The sequence below is a fragment of the Aulonocara stuartgranti genome (assembly GCF_965226115.1).
Source record: "Aulonocara stuartgranti genome assembly, chromosome: 7".
Classification (NCBI taxonomy): Eukaryota; Metazoa; Chordata; class Actinopteri; order Cichliformes; family Cichlidae; genus Aulonocara; species Aulonocara stuartgranti.
The window spans coordinates 47,128,071-47,151,500 of record NC_138945.1 but is presented as its reverse complement, the minus strand read 5'-3'; the positions used below and the strand labels follow the sequence as shown (position 1 = coordinate 47,151,500).

Below are 23,430 nucleotides of genomic sequence, written 5' to 3'. Positions count from 1 at the left end.
AGGTGGATTTTCCAGTTTGAGTGCAGCTAGTAAAGAATGAAAAACGTGTTGCTTTAAAGACAGAAAGTAAAAGTGGACGGTATATCCTCTTCTTTCTTTTTTTTACATAAAAGCCATTGTTGTAGCCACAAGCAGTACAAAACTGACCTCTTTAGGCTTCTTTTCAGTTTTAATTGCCTTGTTTTCCACTGAGTTATCGGTCCTATCAGTTAGCTAACATAAACTAATGTGAGTCCATCCGGTCTTTAAGTCTGACGTCATTAGCCGTTTCAGGGTCCAACTCTGCTTCGGGTCCCAAAGTCAAACAAATACTGCGGCATCACTGAGAGTTACAAACTGATTCAATTTTTTCATCTTTAATAAAATGACAATTGACAATTGTGATCCATGAAAACAGAATTTATTAAATTTAACAGAGTTAGAAGTTAGCAGGAAGTTAGCTCACTAGTTTCCACCTAAGCATGATATACCATGTTCTGACTGAGAGATTTCTGAAAAAATTAAAACGTACAGCTCTGCTATCACTTCCAACATAAATGAAGACAGAAAACTAAACAGCAGTGACGTTTGTAGGGTTACTGAAGTTGGACTAGCTGGTATATAATGATGTGCTATGTGATGGCTAGCAAGACAGCTATGTTAGCATAACGTAAACACATTGAAGCTGGAGGATGAATGCTAACTTTTTCCACTCAATAAAAGTTAATATCATTGCATGGCAGGATGGTGTAAACGGACCAAGTTAGGAGAACAACTGAGATAATCTATCCACAATATAAGGTTAGTCATTAATATACTGCTGCATGGGCTGGGCTGTACAGGGAGTGCAGAATTATTAGGCAAATGAGTATTTTGTCCACATCATCCTCTTCATGCATGTTGTCTTACTCCAAGCTGTATCGAAAGCCTACTACCAATTAAGCATATTAGGTGATGTGCATCTCTGTAATGAGAAGGGGTGTGGTCTAATGACATCAACACCCTATATCAGGTGTGCATAATTATTAGGCAACTTCCTTTCCTTTGGCAAAATGGGTCAAAAGAAGGACTTGACAGGCTCAGAAAAGTCAAAAATAGTGAGATATCTTGCAGAGGGATGCAGCAGTCTCAAAATTGCAAAGCTTCTGAAGCGTGATCATCGAAGAAGCGTGTGGAAAAACCAAGGCGCAAAATAACTGCCCATGAACTGAGAAAAGTCAAGCGTGCAGCTGCCAAGATGCCACTTGCCACCAGTTTGGCCATATTTCAGAGCTGCAACATCACTGGAGTGCCCAAAAGCACAAGGTGTGCAATACTCAGAGACATGGCCAAGGTAAGAAAGGCTGAAAGACGACCGCCACTGAACAAGACACACAAGCTGAAACGTCAAGACTGGGCCAAGAAATATCTCAAGACTGGTTTTTCTAAGGTTTTATGGACTGATGAAATGAGAGTGAGTCTTGATGGGCCAGATGGATGGGCCCGTGGCTGGATTGGTAAAGGGCAGAGAGCTCCAGTCCGACTCAGACGCCAGCAAGGTGGAGGTGGAGTAGTGGTTTGGGCTGGTATCATCAAAGATGAGCTTGTGGGGCCTTTTCGGGTTGAGGATGGAGTCAAGCTCAACTCCCAGTCCTACTGCCAGTTTCTGGAAGACACCTTCTTCAAGCAGTGGTACAGGAAGAAGTCTGCATCCTTCAAGAAAAACATGATTTTCATGCAGGACAATGCTCCATCACACGCGTCCAAGTACTCCACAGCGTGGCTGGCAAGAAAGGGTATAAAAGAAGAAAAACTAATGACATGGCCACCTTGTTCACCTGATCTGAACCCCATTGAGAACCTGTGGTCCATCGTCAAATGTGAGATTTACAAGGAGGGAAAACAGTACACCTCTCTGAACAGTGTCTGGGAGGCTGTGGTTGCTGCTGCACGCAATGTTGATAGTGAACAGATCAAAACACTGACAGAATCCATGGATGGCAGGCTTTTGAGTGTCCTTGCAAAGAAAGGTGGCTATATTGGTCGCTGATTTGTTTTTGTTTTATTTTTGAATGTCAGAAATGTATATTTGTGAATGTGGAGATGTTATATTGGTTTCACTGGTAAAAATAAATAATTGAAATGGGTATATATTTGTTTTTTGTTAAGTTGCCTAATAATTATGCACAGTAATAGTCACCTGCACACACAGATATCCCCCTAAAATAGCTAAAACTAAAAACAAACTAAAAACTACTTCCAAAAACATTCAGCTTTGATATTAATGAGTTTTTTGGGTTCATTGAGAACATGGTTGTTGTTCAATAATAAAATTATTCCTCAAAAATACAACTTGCCTAATAATTCTGCACTCCCTGTAGTTACATCAGAAGGTTTTAAAAACTGAGCTTTAAAATGAATAGTGGTAATAAAAACCGAGCGAGGCCAACAATTATCACTGCCTTTTTTAGGGGCTTGTTCAGATTAAATAGAACAAGATACAAAGCATTAAAACGTGTTAAAAACACAAGAACCTTATTAAACGCAGAGTAGTTTGGACCTGGAAGCAGGGTTCATATGTCATCACTTAAAGACCAGTGGCAAACCAACCAAACAACCTAGTGATGTCACGTTCTATACTGGCACAAGATGGTGCTTTAAATGCTCTAAAAACGTTAACTTTAAACACTTCTTGAATCCAGCTTTGCAGACACTGCTAAATCCGTGACAACTGCTCTTTCTGCCTGGCTGCTGAATTTTGTTACTGTATTGGTTGATGTGTTTTATTCCTAAGACATGCAGAAAATATAAATATAAAAAATGTAAATGACTATAAAAAGGTAGGTATGTATAATTATGGTTCATCTCTAAAACACCAAAGAAAATAAAATAGTTTGAATTTGATGGATTAAAGAATAAATAATGCTTTTAGATGAATATGGTGGGCATTTATTTTGTTTGTTTTGTCATTTTGAGTGGGTCATGAGCTAAAGGCAGGCATGAATAGTGTTCAGCGATAATTTGTATGATTTGTTCTGATCTGTTTGGTATGACAGATGTGTGCAGTCAACCGTCCCAAATCAGCCTTGATGGCGTGAATACTCAGGGTCTGATAAGCTGTCAATTACTGAGAAGTGCTTTGGAAAAACATCACCTACAAGGGTTTGAAATCACAAGAGAGAAAAAAAATACTTAATATGTTTTGAAATAATGGCTTATTAAAATCAGGGCATGAGAGTTGATAGACTTGACAATAATTTGTTGACACATATTTTTTAATATTTTCAATTTAAATCATTTGTGCAGCGCTTTTTAAAAAATCCTCCTCAGGTGTAGGTTCAATAAAATATCTGCAAGTTGAGGAAACGCACAGTTTTAATACATGTGATTTACTTACTGTACTGAACACTGTACATTTTATTTACAGCTTCTATAATCAACTTAAAATATTACAATTGATCAAATGACTTTCTGTGTGTCAAAGGAGTAACTCATAGTGAAAAACCCACAGTGATTTACTGGTTGGCTGTGCTGACCCTGTAGGTTCAGCACTTTACCTACTGGTACTTATAAAGTGGTTTTTTTTTTACTGTAACTGCACTCAAAGCACTTTTGACTACAAATGACATTCGCCCAGTCACACGTTCATGCAGGCGCTTTTTCTGTACCTAAGTGCTTTGTCTAATATTTGCACACACACTCACGCTCCGATGGACACATCAGAGGCAACTCGGGTTCATTGTCTTGCCCAAGGATACTTCAACATGCAGACTGGATCCACCAACCTTCTGATTATTAGATGGCCTGCTCTAAGTCCTGAGCCACAACTGCTCCCACTGTGTAGTCAAGTCATTTGTGTAATCATGGGTTGGGTCACAGGACCTGCATTAAAGGCTAGACTCCACCCCTGCACCACATGGATTACATCAGATTTTACAAACCGATTATTTACTTTATATTATGTGTGATGTGATGATTCCACGACAAATCTTAGAGTACGACACTTGACATAACAACAACAACCATCAACAACCAATAACTAAGTAAAAGCAGCAAATCTTTACTCCTGTTGTCATGCAAATTACAAGTTATCATTATCACACTATTTCCTCTTTTAAGGTACCTCACTGGCTCAAGCTGTATGATAGCTACAATGATTTTTAACATCATGGGAGTCCACCCATCTGATTTTTTAACCTTTTTATCTTTTTATCTAACACTAAAATCAGCCCATCAACAAAGACACTGGCATAGAGATGGAGAGGGTGGAAATGTCAGGTCCCCACCCAGACATTTAAATGGCTAATTGCTGTTCTTCAGTGCACGAGTGAAGTCAGCAGCAGTGGAAAATTTGTAATGAGCAAAATGTTCAAATATGAGCTGATGTTATGCATCAAAGGGGTGTGTGAGAAAGTGTAATAGACATATAGCTGAAAGCAAATTATTTGCTATGGTGGGTTTCAGGATTCCTCTGAGATGGTTCATCCAGCTCTGCTACACACCAAGTTAAGAACATAGACTGTATTTTAAGGATGGATGTAGGCACTGTGACATTATCCTTTGGTTTGTAAAGCCCAGTTTTGAAGCCTTGAGATTGGTGTTTGGAGGGGAGTGGAGTGCTAAGTTATTATCTAATGATCACAAAGCTTAATTAGCAAATTGCATAAATAGACTACATGCAATCAAATATGTGCCATACTGCAAAAATGACATACTGAAAAAATAATACTGGGTCCTGGAGCACTGAAACAGGAGCAAAGACTTCCTTGACAGGCTGTTGGTATAATTAAGCAGTATGCCACATATTCAGATAATTTATGTGGAGGTGAAGTGAAGATGACCTGTAACCTGTCACTTAAGGCGACCTCATCTTTAAACTATATATAAATGGTTGAAAATGTACCCTTGTATGATTGCTATGAAGCCTTTGTTAGCTTTTAAGAGTACCACACTGTAAACATTAATTTGTTTCTGCAAAGCTCAACGATATCCATGGGGACTGACTTGCTTTGCAGAAACAGCCTCATTTTTACATGGCTTTACTTTCTTAGCCCTGGAGCTTGGTTAAAAAAGCGAGAGTGGATTAAAAGGTAAAGACACCTGAGCAACCTGAATGTGTAATCAATACTTACGACTAATGAGAGCTGACAGTATTGATCTGACAATTTGGCTGCAAAGAGCGTGTATGTGTGTGTATGAGTGGGCCAGGAAGTGTCTTATCAAAAGCATCCTGAAAGCGGTCAGCTAACTAATGGCCAATACAGACTTGCTGTCCAGTCTGTCGTTTCTTATCTCACAGTGAAATAGCTTTATAGAGGCATGTATAATAAGATAGCTGGCAATCCCAGGTCTGCTGGTTAGAATGACAAACATCGGTATAGGTGGACTTTCCACAGGAGTGAATAAAATGAAGCAAGGTCCCAGTTGCTCTCTAAATGTAGTAAGAAGGATAGCATAGAGTCTATTTTTATGTCCCGAGTACCTTGGCAATGATGCTGCAGAGCTGAGGTCCATCCTGGGTTAGGGACAGCAGGTTGCTAATGGCACTACCAATGGTATGAAGGCTGTCCGATGATTCAATCTGCTTGATCAGAACCTGCAAGGAAATTGACATCTTTATCATTTTATTCACAACTCAACACATTTCAAATCATCACTTTTAACGACATGATGCATAAATCTGTTTCTAGTGGCTCATTAATACTGTTATGGTGTCAGCTGTGTCATCTTATTTCGATACAACCACTGGATAGCACAAACATGACAGGCATTTCTAAGTCTATTTCTATAAGTGTGCAACAATCAAGGGACAATTTCTCTCCTTCTTATCTGACCCAAACATGGAGTGTAACTATATATATACATATATATGTGTGTGTGTGTGCTTGGATCCAAAATATTACTATACACAGTATCTGTTTTAACGGCATCACAGTCAGTGTTGCTTAAAGTGGGACAGAGAACAATAGACTGCATTTATAGGATTGACTGATTGGTTGATTGACATAATATTACTGGCAACTTTTCGTGTTGCCCCTAACTCTCTGTCTAGAAAAAAAAAAGAACTAAGAGTAGCCAGCAGTATCTGCAGGACTGTACACCATGATTAAAGGCACTTGTTGCAATTACCCGCCACAAAATTTAAATGATAGCCTTCACCACCAGGTGGAAGCATTTTACCAGTAGGTAGGTATGTGTAGGTACTTTAATTACAATTTCTTTCCATTTATATTTTAAATTGTCTGAAATGAGCCTGTTAGTTCTCTTTGATTCTTTTAGTTATACAAAAATTATTTATCTACATGACACTGTAACGATGATCTATTAATCGGGAGGCTATTTAGGGTTTTGTTTTGCTTTGGTTCTTTTCCTCTCAGCCTACTCTTAGGTGGAGATGGGCAGGTTCTGCTGTGGGACTCCACACTTCAGCGAACACACCTTTTAGGATTCACTCATTTCCATCCAGTACTTAAGGACCAGCTGAAGCTCACATTCTTCTCCAGATTGTTGTTGAAAGTAGCCGTGGTGATCAGGCTCCTCGTGCTAACTGTAAGTCACAAACTATGTATGGTCCTTGTGGAAATCTTGGTCTTCCCCATCGCCAAAACTCTCTTCTTTCTTTTGATCACTCCATAACAACAAACTTTGCTAAATTCAACCCTGAGATTGTTTGGCTCTTACTTCAGAGTTGAATTATTTACACCACTGATTACAACACTCTTATAAATTAGGCAAAGCAACACCTCAACCTATCAGCAAAATTATAAACACATGACACTGCAGAGCACACAACGGAATATGCGCAAATACAGAAACTACATACCCGGATCTCATTGGCTAAAGCCATGTCAATCATGTTGCTGAACGAGTCACTGACATCTGTAAGGATCTCATGGATGGCCTCCCTCATGGATTTCAGGAAGAATTCATCGTCAGTGTGAAGGCACCTGTGGGTGCAAATCAAATGTTTGATTTAGAAAAACAAAGTATTTGTTTGGGAGTTTTTTAAATTACTGCATATTAACGTTGTAGATTTTACCTCTCTGTAATATTAGTCAGCTCCATACACTTTTCCAGCAAAGACTTCTCATACTACAACAAAACATGCACATTTAAGTGGTCAGACCTCCACAGTTCTAAACATAAATGGCCTGTCAGTGGGGTATAACTGCAGGTATTTGTAGATAACAGATGAGCAAATAATGTTCAGTAATGTAAGCTAAGCTTATGTCAAACAGCTCCAGTTAAAAAGAAACATTGTTCAGTTTTTTTCATTACTGTAAAATGGGCACATTTTTATGTATGCAAACCTAATTTTCAAAGTCAACCATCACCTTCTGCATCTCCGGCGGTGTGTTTCGAGCTGCACTGTACTCATGTACCAGTGAGCGAACATGGCAGTTTGCCCGTACAGCCGTGCTGTGGACCCTCTGCCAGCGTCCCTTCTCCAGCCGCTGAAACATCTTTCCTAGCTCTGTGCTGACCACCAAAGCTCGGCGAAGGAGCGTCTGCAAGTTGTTTCTAGCCACGTGGTCCCCTGCACTAACCCCAGAGCCCACAATCAGCTCTCCCTGCTGAGAGTCCTCCTCTACCCCGATGGGTTTGGCCTGGAGGACACACATGCACTCTACTTCCGTCATGTGACGGAGGTCTTCCATCCACCGCTGGACCGAGTCAACCTGAAGAGACTGCGCACGGGTACTGTGGGTGAAACAAACAGAATAATAGATTAAAAAATGTAATCTAATGTAAAAGTCTCAGTGTGAACAGGACTTTTTCTTAAACCAGAGGCAAAAGAACTAAGAGCAGGGATGTAGATTTAACACAATTTCAAGGAATCCCCTGTTTTCCCCATGTTTACATGCTGCATGTTCTCATTTATAACTCCAGCTTCGACCAAAAGTGAGTCAGCAATCCTGAAGACAACGGTGTCCCAATTTTTTGATTTTTGTTAGTGATACAACAGCGTTATTCAGCTTGTTGTGTATATCTGGTCCATTGCAAACAAAATGAAGGAAGATGGCACAGACTATTTTTCTATTGCCATCTATTGATTGCGGTATGCGAAGAAAACTTCTTTCCCTCCTTCTTGTTTGCTCAGACTAAATCGACAGCAACTGGCTCTTTGGTTTCTCATTATTAATTAGAATATCGAATACATATTGCTAAACAAACACTGCTACATACATGAAATGAATGTGCACTGGTTACTATGTACTGAGGGCAGTGTCATGTTAGAGAGAACATCATTAATGCTGACTGTCCTGCCTGCTATTCTGTAGCTTAAGCACATTTACATGAAAAAAGTCTGATCATCTTTGCCTCCTCCACAAGAAATAACATGGGTAATCAGTGGAAAATTAAGGAAATTCAAATTGGTTGTTAGGAAGCTTACTTGTCTGTGCCACCCTTGTCATCTCTATATAATTTTCCTGTTGTTTTTTCCTTTTTTCTTTGGAAAAAGTACATGATATATCATTAATCTCTTATGCCAAAACAAACACTGCTAATCCCTCACACAAACATCAATTGTCTTTATCCCATCATGGCCGGTGTATCTGCTCTGATGCAGGCTACTCATTATTGGATAAAAGAGAGGACAGTGTTTGAGTCAAAGATGGAACCTGCTCACTTCAATATTGAGCACCTGGCTTGTGAGTCAGAAAATGATCTAGCTAACAAACACAAACTGTACACCACCACTGGACATGGGTTGGAGTTCTTGCTCCTGTTGGCAAATCTTGCTGCAATAAATATAAGGTGAGCTGATATAAGGTGACAGCTTAAATTTTAGTTAGCTAAAACTGACCTCCAGCAAAGAGTTTTTCTTTTGTGTTTTTGGTAGTACTTGCATGTGTGTATTTCATTCTTTGTGAAACATGACAGATTGAAAACTTTTGAAGAATTCCTTGCTCATAGGGGGTGATTGTTGAGTTTTTCTCTGTATGTATTAGGGTCTACCTTACAATATAAAGCGCCTTTAGGCGACTGTTGTTGTGATTTGGCACTATATCAAAACAAAACAAAAAAACGGAATTGAAATGAATTAATTGGAAATAAATTTTAAAAAAACATGAAAAATAATGATGCTCAAAATTATGTTAAGTATATTAAAATGGGTTTCAACAGAGCAAATAACTTACATATGTAAGTACGTACGTATGTTTAAAAAGAAAAATCTAACCCAAAATTACAAAATTTCTTAAGGAACCAGCGATTGGGAACCATCCATATACCATATAGGTTATACATGTAAACTCCAGTATCATGATAATCAGTCACTGGAGACTACAGTATTCAGTTCTAAAATACCTAAATCAATAATGTGTTGTCAAGGTCAGTTATTCACAGATGATAGCCATCTTCTGGCCTCATTAGTCTAATCCCTCGTTTCCCCTCAGGATTGTGATGGCTTTAAGAAGCAGCTTTACTGAGCAAACACTCTCCCCACTTCAATCTCTCCCAGCAATGACCCTAATGAAGGGAGGCTTAAGGGGGCAATCCAGAGGCCAGCATCCCGCGAGGCAAAGCTCCCCGAAAGAGGATGGGTCGATGGCTACAACAGCCACCTTTGCTTTGAGGGAACACAGAGGAAAGGGTCTGAAGATGAATATTTTCCTCTTGGCTCTTGACTTGACTGCAGTTTGCAATGGCAACTGGCGACACATGTTGGGATATTGCACTGGTATTGAGTATTGGCTGACATCATCTGAATGAAGCACTGTTGTGTTTACATTTAGAACAAAGATTTGTCATTGAACAGCAGCAGCCATCATTATTAAGTGATGTCTTCGAGCTATGCAATGACCTTTATATTTTAGCAATAGCGGGTTACACAAGAATAAATCCTTAGCAAGCCACAAATCTAATTATAGCTAATCTTATATTAAACATGATTGGAGGGCAGATGTGTGCTAGGGAATGGAACAGCAGATTTATATCACATTCATTTAAATTTTGAGTCGGCTACGAAAGACAAAGCATGTATGTTCTGATAAATATACATTCAGTGAGTCATCTGCCAACTGGGGATGGGGAGCATTGCGGCGAAAGATGTAAAATGTGCAGGCTGTAGAGAGAGGCAGCTCAGTGGTTCGAAACTCTGAAGCAGAGATAAATCTCATTCATTGTAAGAGAATGGAGATGTAATTAGCTATAAATTTAAACTGGAATAAGTAACTGCACAGAATAGTAAGCATTAATATGCCGCTTACTCTGCTAAGTGGGGTAAAAAGCTTCAGAGTGATCATCAGATGAGATGAGTTTTAGTTTAACTCTACCTAGGCGATTAAAGATATTAATATCTTTAAAATACTACTGAATCCTGTTTCCTGTTTTTTTCCTGCTTATCTGAAAGCCTCTTAAAAACCACTCTAGTTCTTGAAAGGTCCTTTGTTGGAGATTTGTCACGCAGCGGTGAATAACACAGTGATTCAACCTAAGTGGCAGATTAGTCACAAAGCTAAAGGTTTGATAATTATTAATTATTTTTTTGGGGTGGGGGAGGTTTATTGGATGACAAAGAAACATAAAAAAAAAGCCTAATGGTAAAATGTGAACATTTGAAACTGTTTCCAGAATCTCCTGGTTTCTATCAGTCCAAAAATGTCATTTTAAAACCATTTGCTCGGTTATATCATAGCATCACACCAGGATGAACCCATCTGGATTTACACAACCAATAAAGCCCCGAAACACTCCCGTCATCATATGTTTAAAAAAAAAAAGCAGATAATAATAGGTTTGTTTTCCAAAGGAGGGGAAGCGGTGCACTTCAGCTTGCAGGGCATGACAAATATTTACATGTGGGGCCAAAAGAGGGTCAGGCGACAGCAACTCTATTATCCCAGACAGGATGTCTCTGCAGTGATGAAGCATCAGTACTTCTCATCTGCTGGCAGCTGGCTGGCAGAAAACTGAGCAATGGTGGCAACGAAAGAGACAGGAGCTGGTTAAAAGGAGATAGCTGCGTTTTTGTTGCACGATTCTGCTCTTGTCGGTTTTTCATTTTAGTGTTCATTCTGCGTGATGATGAGGTAGGCGGGAGATGGGCTACTGTCCGATGGTGCTAATTCCATTTTTCAACCTATGCATCTTTAAGGATAGAAAAACACGCAGTATCAACAGGTTCCGCTGTTTAAAAAAATGGTAAACTTGGAGAATGCATAATCTGTTTTTAAAAAATATAAAGTGTAGATGGTAAAAAAAAAAAAAGAGTGGGACAATCTCTGAATGTTAAGATGAGTAGCTGAGCTTCATCAAAAAAAGGGCAAATCCTCTATGGATTTGTGAAGGAGTTCGGGCTGGTGTGCTGAGCTGGTGCGCCACAGTGAACTCACTCTTCCTGTAACACATCAGGTGAGAATTATAACCGGAGCTTTTAGATTATTCCCTCTTAAACTTTTTATGTACTTGAGGCACATGGAGTTCTGCTGCATGAGTCACTGTCAGGCTGCTGCTGTATGTTGAGCCCCTAAACGATCTATCCCTTAGCTCCACTGCAGATTTATGAAACAGAGAAGCTTGTGACCGCAGAGTCAGTTTGCGAGTGTGTGTTCTTGTGCTTTTCTTATTTGAAGAGTTATGTTGGCTTTAGGTTAAGATAAGGGTAAGAGTTGGGCTATGCTCAGTCACAAACAGTCTGTTGATGTTTTCTCACAGGGAAATCGTCATGGATGTTCCAAACTGCCATGCTCAAAGGCGAATGAAAAGCCAGCCGCCGTGGTACTCGGTTGTTGAAATAAAAAGCGACAGAAACAGAAAGTTAGAGACAAAAAAAAGTATCAAACCCCACATATCCACTTCACATGAAAGTGAGTGTGAATGTCATAGTGTTGGTTTTGAAAAGTGGGGTTGTGTTGAGGCAAGAAGATGCATTATGTATGTACTGTTTTTAAGGAAGGTTTTTTGCATGTTTTTATTTTAAAGGCACTTTTTTTTTTCTCTCCATGCAAACGCGATGCCAGTGATAGAGGCTGCCATCTTTTTCTGATCATCTGCACGATAACTTTATAAAAATAAAACAAAGTAACTGCATATTAGTTTACAGGCTTGCTTGCTAGACATCAAGTTGAAAATTATATGAATATTTGACCTATATTAGCAGCCTCATAGCCAATTTTCATTGTACATCGACCTAAACTAGAAAAACTGTTTTACAGCAGTGTCACACACCATTAACTATTGATTACAGGCCAGAGCTAATTATAGGAAAAGCTAGGTCTTTATCGTCATGAATAGAGACCTAGCTTCTTCTAGCTTGTCATTCTATTGACACCATGGCATTTGCAAGGAAACCAAACAGGAAGTTGACTGAGGAAGCTAAGAAGACAAAAGAAAAGTGAATAAGCAAGAAGTCAGGTAAGAGCAAATCTTGCACCAGCAAGATTTTTCAAACCAAAGATGGCAGGACACAAGCTGAGTCAATCTTCCTGCTGACAGCAGTTAACACAATACAGTGGGTGTTCACAGTAGGGGGCACCCAGAAGCAAAAATATCAGTTTCATAGTGTTGCTCAAACTATATTAGCCTTTGAAAGTTGAGTTCTGGTGGCAAACTTTTATGCCAAATTCTCATACAAAGGTCAGTGCCTATACAACTTTAGTCAAAGCAGCTGCCAATCACATATGCCATAACATGTCAAAACATTTAAAATACGCTCACTCTGTGTGCTCTACCATCCCAGCAGAAGGAATGTTCTGCTGACAGCTTCGCTTTGCTGAGGTACATCATTACCCACCACAGTGAAAAATGACAAAAGCATCACTTACACGTATGGACTCTCGCCTCATTAGAGGCTGTGAGTCATTTTGTTTGAGGCTAAAAATAGCCATGTCCACATGAAAGCACTTTGTAAACTTTAAACTCTTTGCACCCAGTCTGTGGGTCTTTCACTTGCATCTTGTAGATGGTTACAATAAAAGATAATATAAATGTGCTCCAAATCACAGAGAGTCACAATTCCCACCCTTAATGCTGTATCAGTTCACAGAGAGCTTGCTAGTTAGTGAGAAGCAGACGGGCAGGTGTGAACTCAAGCACGGGAGCACCTGTTGTCACTCAAGTATAGCAGTTATTGTACAGCAGGAGCTAATTTGTTCTTCAGGGCTGGAAGCCTATTAAAAGGCTTGTTCCACATATCGCTAGAGGCTTCAAGTGATTCAGGTACTATGTACAACACTTCACAGATCATGACCGCAGGTTGAGTAATGTCTGCTTCTCTTTGCTTGATGAATGGTCTTCCTACACGTAGAGTAACCCTGCTGTCAGATGCAAAAGGATCCCACACAGATGGTTTGAATTAAAGGGTAGATGTCCTCTGTGGCTCAGGAACATTTAAAGGCAGTGTATTACATCAACATGTCTTAAAATACAGACAAATAAGTCTCCTCTGCTTTTACGGGTAAAATCACAAGACACTGAATGAAGCTATACGAACACACAAGCAGACACTGACAACTGATTAGTCAAATGACAAAACTGGCATCTCCATTTCCTTTGATGTGTCATTCATCTTTCGAATACGTAAAAATGCTATGAAAGCCCTGGTTCCAGGCCGTGACTTCTTGTGGTGTCGGAATAAAAATAAAAACAAAGTTCCAATTGCAAGTTGGCAATATCAACTTAACTTTGAGAGTTTGTTTAATTTGTACTGTTGTATTAGAGGGTAACTAATAGTTGCTGTTCATATAGTGACCTAATTAGAAATGTTAGCACTTACCAACAACCACAGTTATAAACTTACCTATACCAGGCTATATTTGCTAGCAGTAACTAGCAAGTTGTTAGCTAGCAGCTAACACAAAGCTCAGTATAAGTTATGATTGTGTTCTTTGAACTTCTATTTAATGTAATAAATGCTCATACAAAAATCTTTACTCACTTTGTATCATCCTCAGAAGCTGCTTTACTTGCCAAAATCAGCTTTTTGTGTCTTAGACTTCTCCAAAAAATCATCTAAAACAAAATAATTTGTACCTGATAACACACAGACTGCTTTCTCTATAAAAAAAAAAAAATCATGTTATGAATTTACACTCTCATGGTACAAGGAGGAATTTAGGATTAACCAACATCTGGAACTGTCCATTAACTCCAGGCAGTATTCCTGGCATCCTCAGTGTTTCTTGCTTGGAAAATAAACAGCAACATGTGTTGGTTTGTGTCATTATGTCTGTCTGGGATCTGGCTGCATTCAGTTCAGATTATTTGCTGCATATTCTTCTGATATGGTAGTCATTTAAGACAGTATAAGCAGGAAGGAGGTCTTCACTGTCGTCCAGTGTTTGGGGTGCATGGATATCACAATCTGATGACTGATGTAATGGAACTAAATGGAAATCTTTCTTAAATACCACAACAGAACCACAGTCCAACTAGGCAGAGGGAATGGAAATGTGGGCAGAGTGAGCTGTTAGATTTTGAGGACCCAGCCATTGTGGCTTTGGCTTCAGCTGAAGGAGGAAACAAGGACACTCTTGTCCCAAACAGAATTAAATATGGAGGCATATAATCAAGTAGGATGTTAATGCATTCCTCTTTAGCTCAGAAACCAGAATATTGCTTAATGGAATCATCTTTTACACAGAAACAGCTTCACTGGGAGGTTTCTATATAATATAGTTTCACTGTGGCAAGAGGTGACAGATGAGCAAAGAAAATGGTTAAGGCATCTGGCTAATGGCATATTTAAATGTACAAGTCACGCCTTGATTTTCTGGGTGAAGGTGGAGCATGTGCTCCTCCTGAAGTAGCACATGGAAAGGGGATATTGTGGCCTCTGACTGGTACAGCTGAATCCTGGCTAGAGAAGCAGACATCTGACTCCCAGATGCTTCAGACAGCCTCTTATGTGTAGCCAAGACTAGATTCTCCTAAGACAAAAAACACAGCCCGTTTTTTCTCTTTTCTTTTCTCTCTCTTTGTCTCAGCCGACTTCTAACCTCAAATTTAATTATCTCAGGCTTCTTAGCACGCCGTGTTAAATGCGCACAACGCATACAAATACAGACATATGTAAAAGGCATTAGAATATGATCCATCTCTCTCTCTGTCTCAAACCATCTCCAGTCCATTCATCTTACACTTTGGTTTGCTTCCTCATTTTTCTTAGTCTCACACACACTTTCCCCCACATTACTAAAGCCACACTTTTTGACAACTTTTCCAATTTTCCTAAGTGAGCGGCCACAACTCACTTTAGAAATATACACACACAAACAAATATAAAGAGACAGACACTTGGCTAACCTGTTTGCAGTGTAATGACTCGCCAACCACTTTCAGACTGCGCCCCGAGGCTTTGAATGTGCAGACAAGCTGATCTGGGAAAAGGTTCTGCTGTGGAGATGTTTGTTAGCTGAGTTCATGTACGTGTCCCATCTGTGTTTGCAATTTATTTTAATGCAGTTCAGCCACTTGGCTCGTTTCATCAGCTGATTTACTGACTGTTAGTGCACCGTGCGCAGCACAAATCCAATTTATATTTGAGTCTGTACATGAGACACAGACAGAGATAAGTATGAGACCGGTTTGTCCTTTATTTATGTGCGTGTGTGTGTGTGCCTATGGCGTGTGAGTTCCCCTGATTCAATATCCAAGTGCATTCACTGTGCATCTTCTGAGACGCTTTGCGAACATTAGTAAACACCGAACTGTCAGAAGATATATATTCAAATTTATTTTCAGTGACTGAAATATTCTAAACCACAGATGCTGACAAAGCAGCTTCTGTAATTGTTAAAAGAAAGAAGGGTCAGCATGTGTGACTGTCAGTCGACTGTGAGACAAAACTGTGTGTGATAAGAGCTGATTTGCATTTGAGACCAAAAAGTGGTGTTTTTTTGGGGGGTGGGGGAATCTAGGACAGCAGTTCACTTAGAGTTTCATAGTCGTAAAGGTTTGAAAACCTTGATGTTTTCTTTGGAGTTCAGTTAATAAAACATGAAAAAAGAGAAGACGCTAAAAAAAACTGACAGTTGCCAATTTCACATTTAAAAAGACCAGATCTCCAGCTGAATGCTGTGTTGTTGGTGTCTCAACGGTGAGAAGTGATCAGCTGAGAACAGCTAGTGGGTTTGTGCTCCCTGTCAGTTCAGTTTCTCACTGCTTGTTACATGTGGACGTCTCTTTTAGCATCTTGGCCACATGTGTCTTACAGATTTTTCAGGATTTTAGATTTTGAGCTCTAGCTTTTTGCGTTTATCAGTAAAGTTTGTAAAGTTTATTTTTTATGTAGCCTCAGTATTATGGATGGGCAGGAAAGCTGAACCCATCCAAACATGGGATTGCATCGTTGGGAAGGTTTTTGACCTTTGCATTACCTGTAATAATAAGGTGCAATAATAATTAATGTGCAATAATAACAGTGTGCAATACAAATACACTTATTCTTCTTTTTTATACTAAGTTAATATACTGTGTTGTGTTGTTTGTTGCATTGTGATGTGTCATATTGTGTCGTGTTGTGTTATATGTAGTGCCGATGTAGGACAGTTTTCCAATTTCCTTGTACTACTGTAGTATGTATGACTGTGCAATGACAATAAAGAGTTATCTTATCTTATCTATCTTATCTTAATTGAGTACCTCAAATATATTGATCTGGGATCTTCACTGAGGTGCAAATATTAGTATGATCAAACATCAAGTTGAAGATATATCCTAAGGCAGATATGAAGGCTTAATTCAGCAACTCAGGGGTCTGATATAACAACAACAACAATAATAATAATAATAATGTCACCAAACATCTCCTCATGCATTCATCTACTGGGAATGACAAATGACACAACTGCACCCTGTCACTACTGCAAACCTTAATCCCTGCTTCCATGAGAGGTGGCACGCATCTCTCACACCACCTCCATTACACTGCATTACCCGCAGAAGATAAGGGGCCAAAGTATGCTGCTTTTTTGGAGGTTCCATTTGCAGATGAAACAGGAGGGTAGTTTCTTGCTATCAGGTTGGTGTTTAGCTGTGTTTTTGTGCATGAAGGTGAACAGTGCTCTCCACATCTTCACCAGTGGCCGCAATATTAACATGAGTAGTCCTGAGAGACAATAAACTACTGCGTATGATTGCTAATAACAAACCATTTGCTTGGGAAATTGTTCTCTCTGATCTCTGGAAATTGTCTAGTGGAACTATCACATTGTCAAAGTTCCTTTAATTTCAGTTCAGTTCATTTTTATTTCAAACATTTCAAACATGTGCCTTCACAATCATTCCAAAATATCATTCCATTATTTGTTTGAAAAGGAGTAGGCTGAAGTATTTACTTATTTGTCCCTACCCCCTCAAGTTTTACCTCTTGATTAATTAATTTTTTTTTGTCTTAAATTAAACAAACAACATATGAAACATATGAAACATATGAAGTAAAGCAAAACAAAACAAAACATACATAAATCAAAAACAAGAAATTAGCAAGCCCCACCACAGTATAGTTTCTTTCATATGAAAAATACAGAATGTGTATATTTGCAGATACACAAGTTATGGAAAAACAAACAAACAAACAATTTGTCTTTTTTTCTGCAATGATCTTTAAACAGCTGGTCCAGATAACATGCAGAATTCAAGGCCTGCATTGAACACTGAGGTCATTTCCGCTTCTCATATAACATCCGCTGTCTTGTATAATCAGTCATTTGAACGATATGTTCACATTGGTGGTGTAGCCTACAAACCGTGTTATTAATATTATTATTCATTGAACATTTGGTCAGTTAAAGAGATGCATTGTATTTTTAAGTAGCAATAACAAAAAGAAAAGAATGTCTTTCTTACAACTTATTTTCCCAATATTCACATTTTTCCACATTTTATTTTTTGCTTTCAGCATGAAATTGGGAGAAAAAGTAAAAACCACTCAAGGAAGCACAGCTAATATTGATGAGTGTATTTTTTATTCTTATTATGACAAAGAAGTGGCACATGGAGTGGGTATATTACTGGTGTCATTGTAGCCTTTGTTCAAAGTCCAAACATCAGTGCCTAACCTGCATAAACCAAGTGTATCTGTGCTTTCAACGACCAGACCTGTTGTTAGTACACATGAGAACATTACTTGTTAAAACATGAGGTACAGACCCAAAGTGTGCACACTGGGTTGTTACTTGCCTCATTGGAGATGAAGAGAGTGAGCTGCTCTGTCTGGAGCTGCTCTGAGGACTTGCCATCCTGCCTGAGGCCATCTTACTTCAGCTCAGCACCTGAAATACAGCATGTGCACTGTAAACACCAAGTGATGAATGAATACGAATTTGGACGTCTGCCTTTATCAATATGTCCCGTGTTGGGGAGTAACGGAATACATGTTCTGCCGTTATGTATTTAAAATACGAAATATGAGTAACTGTATTCTGTTACAGTTACTGTTTAAAAAGGTGGCAATTAGAATAGAGTTTGTTGAAATAAATGGATACACAGCGGTCTTTTCCTGTTTCATATGTTAGGCTATCCCCTCTCTAATTTAATTACACGCATTGCCGGAACCCCCCAAAAAAAACATGCAATAAGAGGCTCTAATGTAAGTATCCTATTAATGTTGGTGGCATCACTTACACAACGGACCCGAGGCCAGCACAGCAGAGACAGCAGTACACGGGCAGGAATGCATTTTTTACTTGGAAAATCCAACACCACTTCACATTTAAAGAAGAAAGGGAGAAATCTGACCGTGCAATGCAAACTCTGCCAGCAAAACAGACTCCAAAAGACTTGGACCTAAAGAAATATCTGGAAGTAAGTTCTTTTTTAAAAACTAACGTTAGCCTACTGCAACTACCTTGTTTTACTTGTGGTAGCTACCTGGGATATGTGCCACTTCAGTATCTTCGATGTACTATTGCTATGTGATTTATGACTATCAATGAAGGCTACTTGCCACCGAGCTAGCATTGCTAGCTGGCCTTAGCTGAGGTTATTTCATAGACTGCAGACTGTTAGGCTTGATAGCATTAATGACCTGCTAGCTGCAAATGATCATGTGCAGTTCTGAAAGCAGTCTGTGAACTAACCTCAGCTAACGCCAGTTTAGCAATGTTAGCTCGGTGGCGAGTAGCCTTCAGTAATAGTAACAATTCTCACAGCAATAGTACATTCATGCAGTTGTAAAAAGCATTACGATATATTAAGTTATCCAAAGTAATCAGAATATGTTACTCACATTGAGTAACTTAACGGAATACGCTACAAACTACATTTTGGGGCATTTATTCTGTAATCTGTAGTGACATACATTTTAAAAGTAACCTTCCCAATACTGAATATGTCACCATCAAATTGAATATCAAGTTTAATCAAATGTAGCACTGGAAATGGAAACTTTGCACCACTACACAACATCTTTCAACACACACACTGTAAATATGCTATCACATGATGACACACACGTTACATCCCCCTAGCTGTACTGCTGACCACCGCACTGTCATCCACTACAGTAGCTCCTTATTGATCTACCTCTAAGCTTTCTATTCTTGTCCCCCTCTCCAAGTAATTCAATTATCAATAAACCTCACTGTTTTAAATAGCTTCAAGCTGATGGTGTGCCATGGAATAATATTTCTTATCTTCTAATCTGTTGGCTGGCTGCCAGCCAGTGACTGTCTTCCCTTCTTTGAGCCCGAGCAAGAGGGCTTAAGTGCCCGGAACTTTATTCTGCTGTTTTATTGATGTATCCCATTTAGATTAGTCCATTTTCAATCGGGAGAAGCCACAGATGCCCTCCCGCCTGAACCACACTCTAATCCTTTTAGTTAATGATATCCTGCAGTTGTGTGGTTACAAATTTCGTGTTTACTGCGGAGATATAATTAGCAGGTAGTTACAATGTGAGACGAGCTCTCTCACGCACACAAATACACAACTACCCCGTGTTGTGGAGCAGATTTCAACTGTTTTGCTCTGCCTTTTATTAATTGCTTACAGAGAGCGACGGGATCGATAGACATAAGCTTACAATAAAGTAATTGAGGCTAGAGGGATGTACAATGCGCGTGAAGCGTCTCTTATTGAATCCCACGTCAACCTGCTTCATGAGGGCCGCACTGCCACAATTACAGAATATCTGCTGCTTTTAGTCAGGTTTGAAGATCGAGCGGCTGCACATTAACGGGGTCACCAACTCTGTTTGACTGTTTGCTTCAGTTGCTTCGAAAACTGAGAAATATTTGATTACCGTTGAGTACTTTTTCTTTTTTGGGTGTCAGTAACCTAGTCAGATAAAGAGACGGATGAATGGGTGGAGGGATAGACTTGTAATACAGACACAAAGCAAAAGTAGAGGAAAAAAACCCGCACAAAGAGTAAGATGCAGGAGAGGGGGGGAAAGTGGTAGGAGGGTTGGGGTGGGGAGTATTTTAACTGCAGTCTTGGCATGGCTTCTCTAGGCCCATTTTCAGAGAAAGCATCACAGTGAATCAGAAATTATACCAATACTGTGCCAGGACCATGGAAATCTACTGACAGTAAGCACCCTGTGCTGGGGAAAAGCCCACATCTATTACACTTGGTGCAGTGAGTCATGAAAGTAGAATATCATAGAATGAGTGCTGATATAATTGAACCGTTGGACTATTACAATAGAGGTGCAGATGAATTTTATTGACCCAATAATTGAGCACAGGGTCATAGCCATTAAGTCACAGTTCCAGCAAATTCCATTACATGTGCTTGCGGCTTGTTACAGTGCTCTTCAGTGGATTACCCTACAAATGGAGATGAGTTGTCCAATCAAGCAATTGTCCTGAGCAATTGGAGTGTGCCGCTAAGTGCTGTGTTAAGGACCATTGCACTGAAAGTGATTGCTGTCTCCTGTGAGTGCCCACTGGCTGTTTTTAGACAATCTCCCTTTCAGCCTTGTGGACTGATGTCATTTTGTTATTAGCATTTCCCTGTTAATTTACATAATCTTGTAATAAACGCTAGAAATTTACAGTGAGGTGAAAAAAAACCCCATTGGCTCCTTTGTTTTTGCTTATTTGTCAGAGTTCACAGTCATCATCAAACACATTTGAATGATAGACAAAGATAACCTGAATAGATATAATATGCAGTTTTTAAATGATGATTTCATGATTAATTGTTTTTTGTGTTTGTCTGAGCTATTCAGCGGTGAAGTTGCTGTGTGTTTTGGATTACAAAGCAAAGCAGTTCCCGACCATCACACCTCCACCACCATGTTTGACTGTTGGTATGATGTTGTTTTGATGAAATGCTGTGTTAATTTTACAGGACTCAGACATTTCAAAAGGTGGACTGAGAGCGATAAGATATGGACTAATCTAAATGGGATCGATAAAACTTTCCGTGCACTGTCTAGTTTTGGTGATCATCAAGCCTCTGTGTTCTTTGTTGTCAGCAGTGGTTTTTACTTTGGAACTCTCTCATGGATGCCATTTTGGTCCAGTCTCTTTTTCATTTTTCATTTTATGAACACCGACTATAACTGAGGTAAGTTAGACCTGTTCTTTAGATTTTCTCCTGGGTTCTTTTATGAACTCCTGGATGTCTCTCCAGGTTTTCTCCATTTGTGGATAATGGCTCTCACTGTGGTTCGCTAGAGCTATAAGATGGCTTTTCTGGACTGACAGATGTTGGTGACTTTGTTTCTTATTTGTTCTTGAGTGTAAATCAGAGCATGATGTGTTGCTTTTTCAGATCTTTTAACCTACTTCACTTTGTCAAACACGCTCTCTTTAGGCAATTTCTTTATTGAACAGGTCTGGCAGTAATCAGGCCTGGTTGTAGCTAATAAAATTGAACTCGGGTTTCCCACAAATGTGTTTAGTCACAATTAATTCATGATTTTACAAAGGGAATAATTACTTTTTCACATAGCGGCAGGTCAGGTTGCATAGTCGTTTCCTCTTAATAAATAAAAATGATTATTTAAAAACTGCATTTTGTATTTACACCAAATTTATCTTTGTTAAATGTCTTTTTTGAAAATAAAATAAATAAGATTTATATCTCTGTGCTGCATTGTGCACAGATGCTGCAAGTGCTACAGAAACTTGAGTTCTGTGAGCAGATGGTCAGGTTTGACTGTATCCTGGCTAATTTTTTCTTGCTAGGGTGGACATTTCTTTTCATGTCTGAGCTGAAACCTGAGTGGCCCAACAGGTTTCCCCATTCAGCTGCAGTTTTAGGTAAGCCAAACAAAGGACAGCTCTGTCTCAGCCTCATGTCACATGCCGGGTAAAATAACAACCACTTAGTGACTTGTGCGTGTCAGAGAATTCACTAGGGTGTGCCTTTCAGATTTACTGCAGCATTCGTATTTATTCTTTGCATGTGTGGGAATTTAGAGGACTTTTAAATGTGGTTTGTGCTTGTGTGCATGTTTCTGTCACTTGCAGTTTTCCAGTCCTGTATCTGTTTCAAGTTAATGTCATGCCAAACCTGTACTAGCGAGGGCAATCTTGATTCTTTGTTACTGGCACACTGGAGCCGTTATAAATTCTGTTTGTGAATATAAAACCAGTTAAAAAGGACAAAAGTAATTTTCCAAAGTGTAAAGACTTGCAACCTGAGTTTCAAAGTCAGTACTGGTTCCTCCCATTTGTCTAGACCAATGTAATGTAATTGTTTGATAGTTGCTGACCTAGGTAGGAAGAACAAACCCCCCCCCCCCCCCCCCCCCCTATCAACCATGCCTTTTTCTTTCGTAGCCCCTGTGCTATTTCAGTTTGTGTGCAGGAAAATGGTGGAGCACGTAAAACCTTTGAGGAGTGGGGATACAGACGTCAGTTTTACTTTTAAAAGGATAAGAGCGTGATGGTAAAGCGCAAACTTGACCCAGGACAGAAAATAAAACTGAAGCTCTTTGCACAAACACACAACGCTAGCAAAGAATCCAAGGTGGTGTTAGAGCTGAGGGTTTGCTGACACCAGACCAGTCAGAGCAGTGTTAATTTCTACAACCAATAATCTCCCAAACTACTTTTTATTTGGATGAAAGCAAAATGATAACTAAATGAAAAAAAGATAAATGATAACTACATGGACAAAGAAATGTACCGACACTAAAAATGGGAAAAAAAAAAAAAATTATTAGTTCTGATTGATCCAGTCAAAGCTAATCGCCTTGTGGAGCAGTACAACTAGCTCCTACCCTCATTTCTCATGGATACTCGATACAATGCCAACGCTTAGGAGGAAGAGAAGAGTAGCCATACAGATACATTTACCATATGATGTCAGGAAATTAAAGCGCTTTGTAAACCGTTATATGTACTTGTTTCTAAAGCCAAGTCATTGTGGTGATCACGTTCATGTCTCTTTGGGTTGGTTGTCAACTTGACTGTGTGTTGTCAGTTTTGTGTTCATACGTGAACGTTAAAAGAAATATCATCCGTGTGCCGGATTAGGGATATGTGTCCGTGTTCAGATCATGTTACTGACTGACGTGAAAGTAATGTAACGTATTGCATTACTTTTAAGAACAGCAATGCTGCATAG

The 23,430-nt window shown here is 39.3% G+C and overlaps 1 protein-coding gene across 4 annotated transcripts in view; it reads right to left on the bottom strand.

The window, feature by feature from the left end:
- insc (INSC spindle orientation adaptor protein) overlaps positions 1 to 23,430 on the bottom strand; it is a 58,079-nt gene that overhangs the window by 20,294 nt on the left and 14,355 nt on the right. For 2 of the 4 annotated variants that reach the window (XM_082541705.1, XM_082541706.1), the window contains exons 2-6: positions 18,085 to 18,176; positions 7,293 to 7,659; positions 6,998 to 7,050; positions 6,782 to 6,905; positions 5,441 to 5,554 (exon numbers count right to left, since the gene is read on the bottom strand). In XM_082541705.1, the coding sequence (XP_082397831.1) occupies positions 5,441 to 5,554; positions 6,782 to 6,905; positions 6,998 to 7,050; positions 7,293 to 7,659; positions 18,085 to 18,158 (732 nt within the window). In that variant the 5' untranslated portion in view covers positions 18,159 to 18,176. Of the gene's footprint in view, positions 1 to 5,440; positions 5,555 to 6,781; positions 6,906 to 6,997; positions 7,051 to 7,292; positions 7,660 to 13,840; positions 13,931 to 18,084; positions 18,177 to 18,528; positions 19,051 to 23,430 lie in introns of those variants that run through there. The other 2 variants (XM_082541707.1, XM_082541708.1) reach the window with 2 other exon arrangements.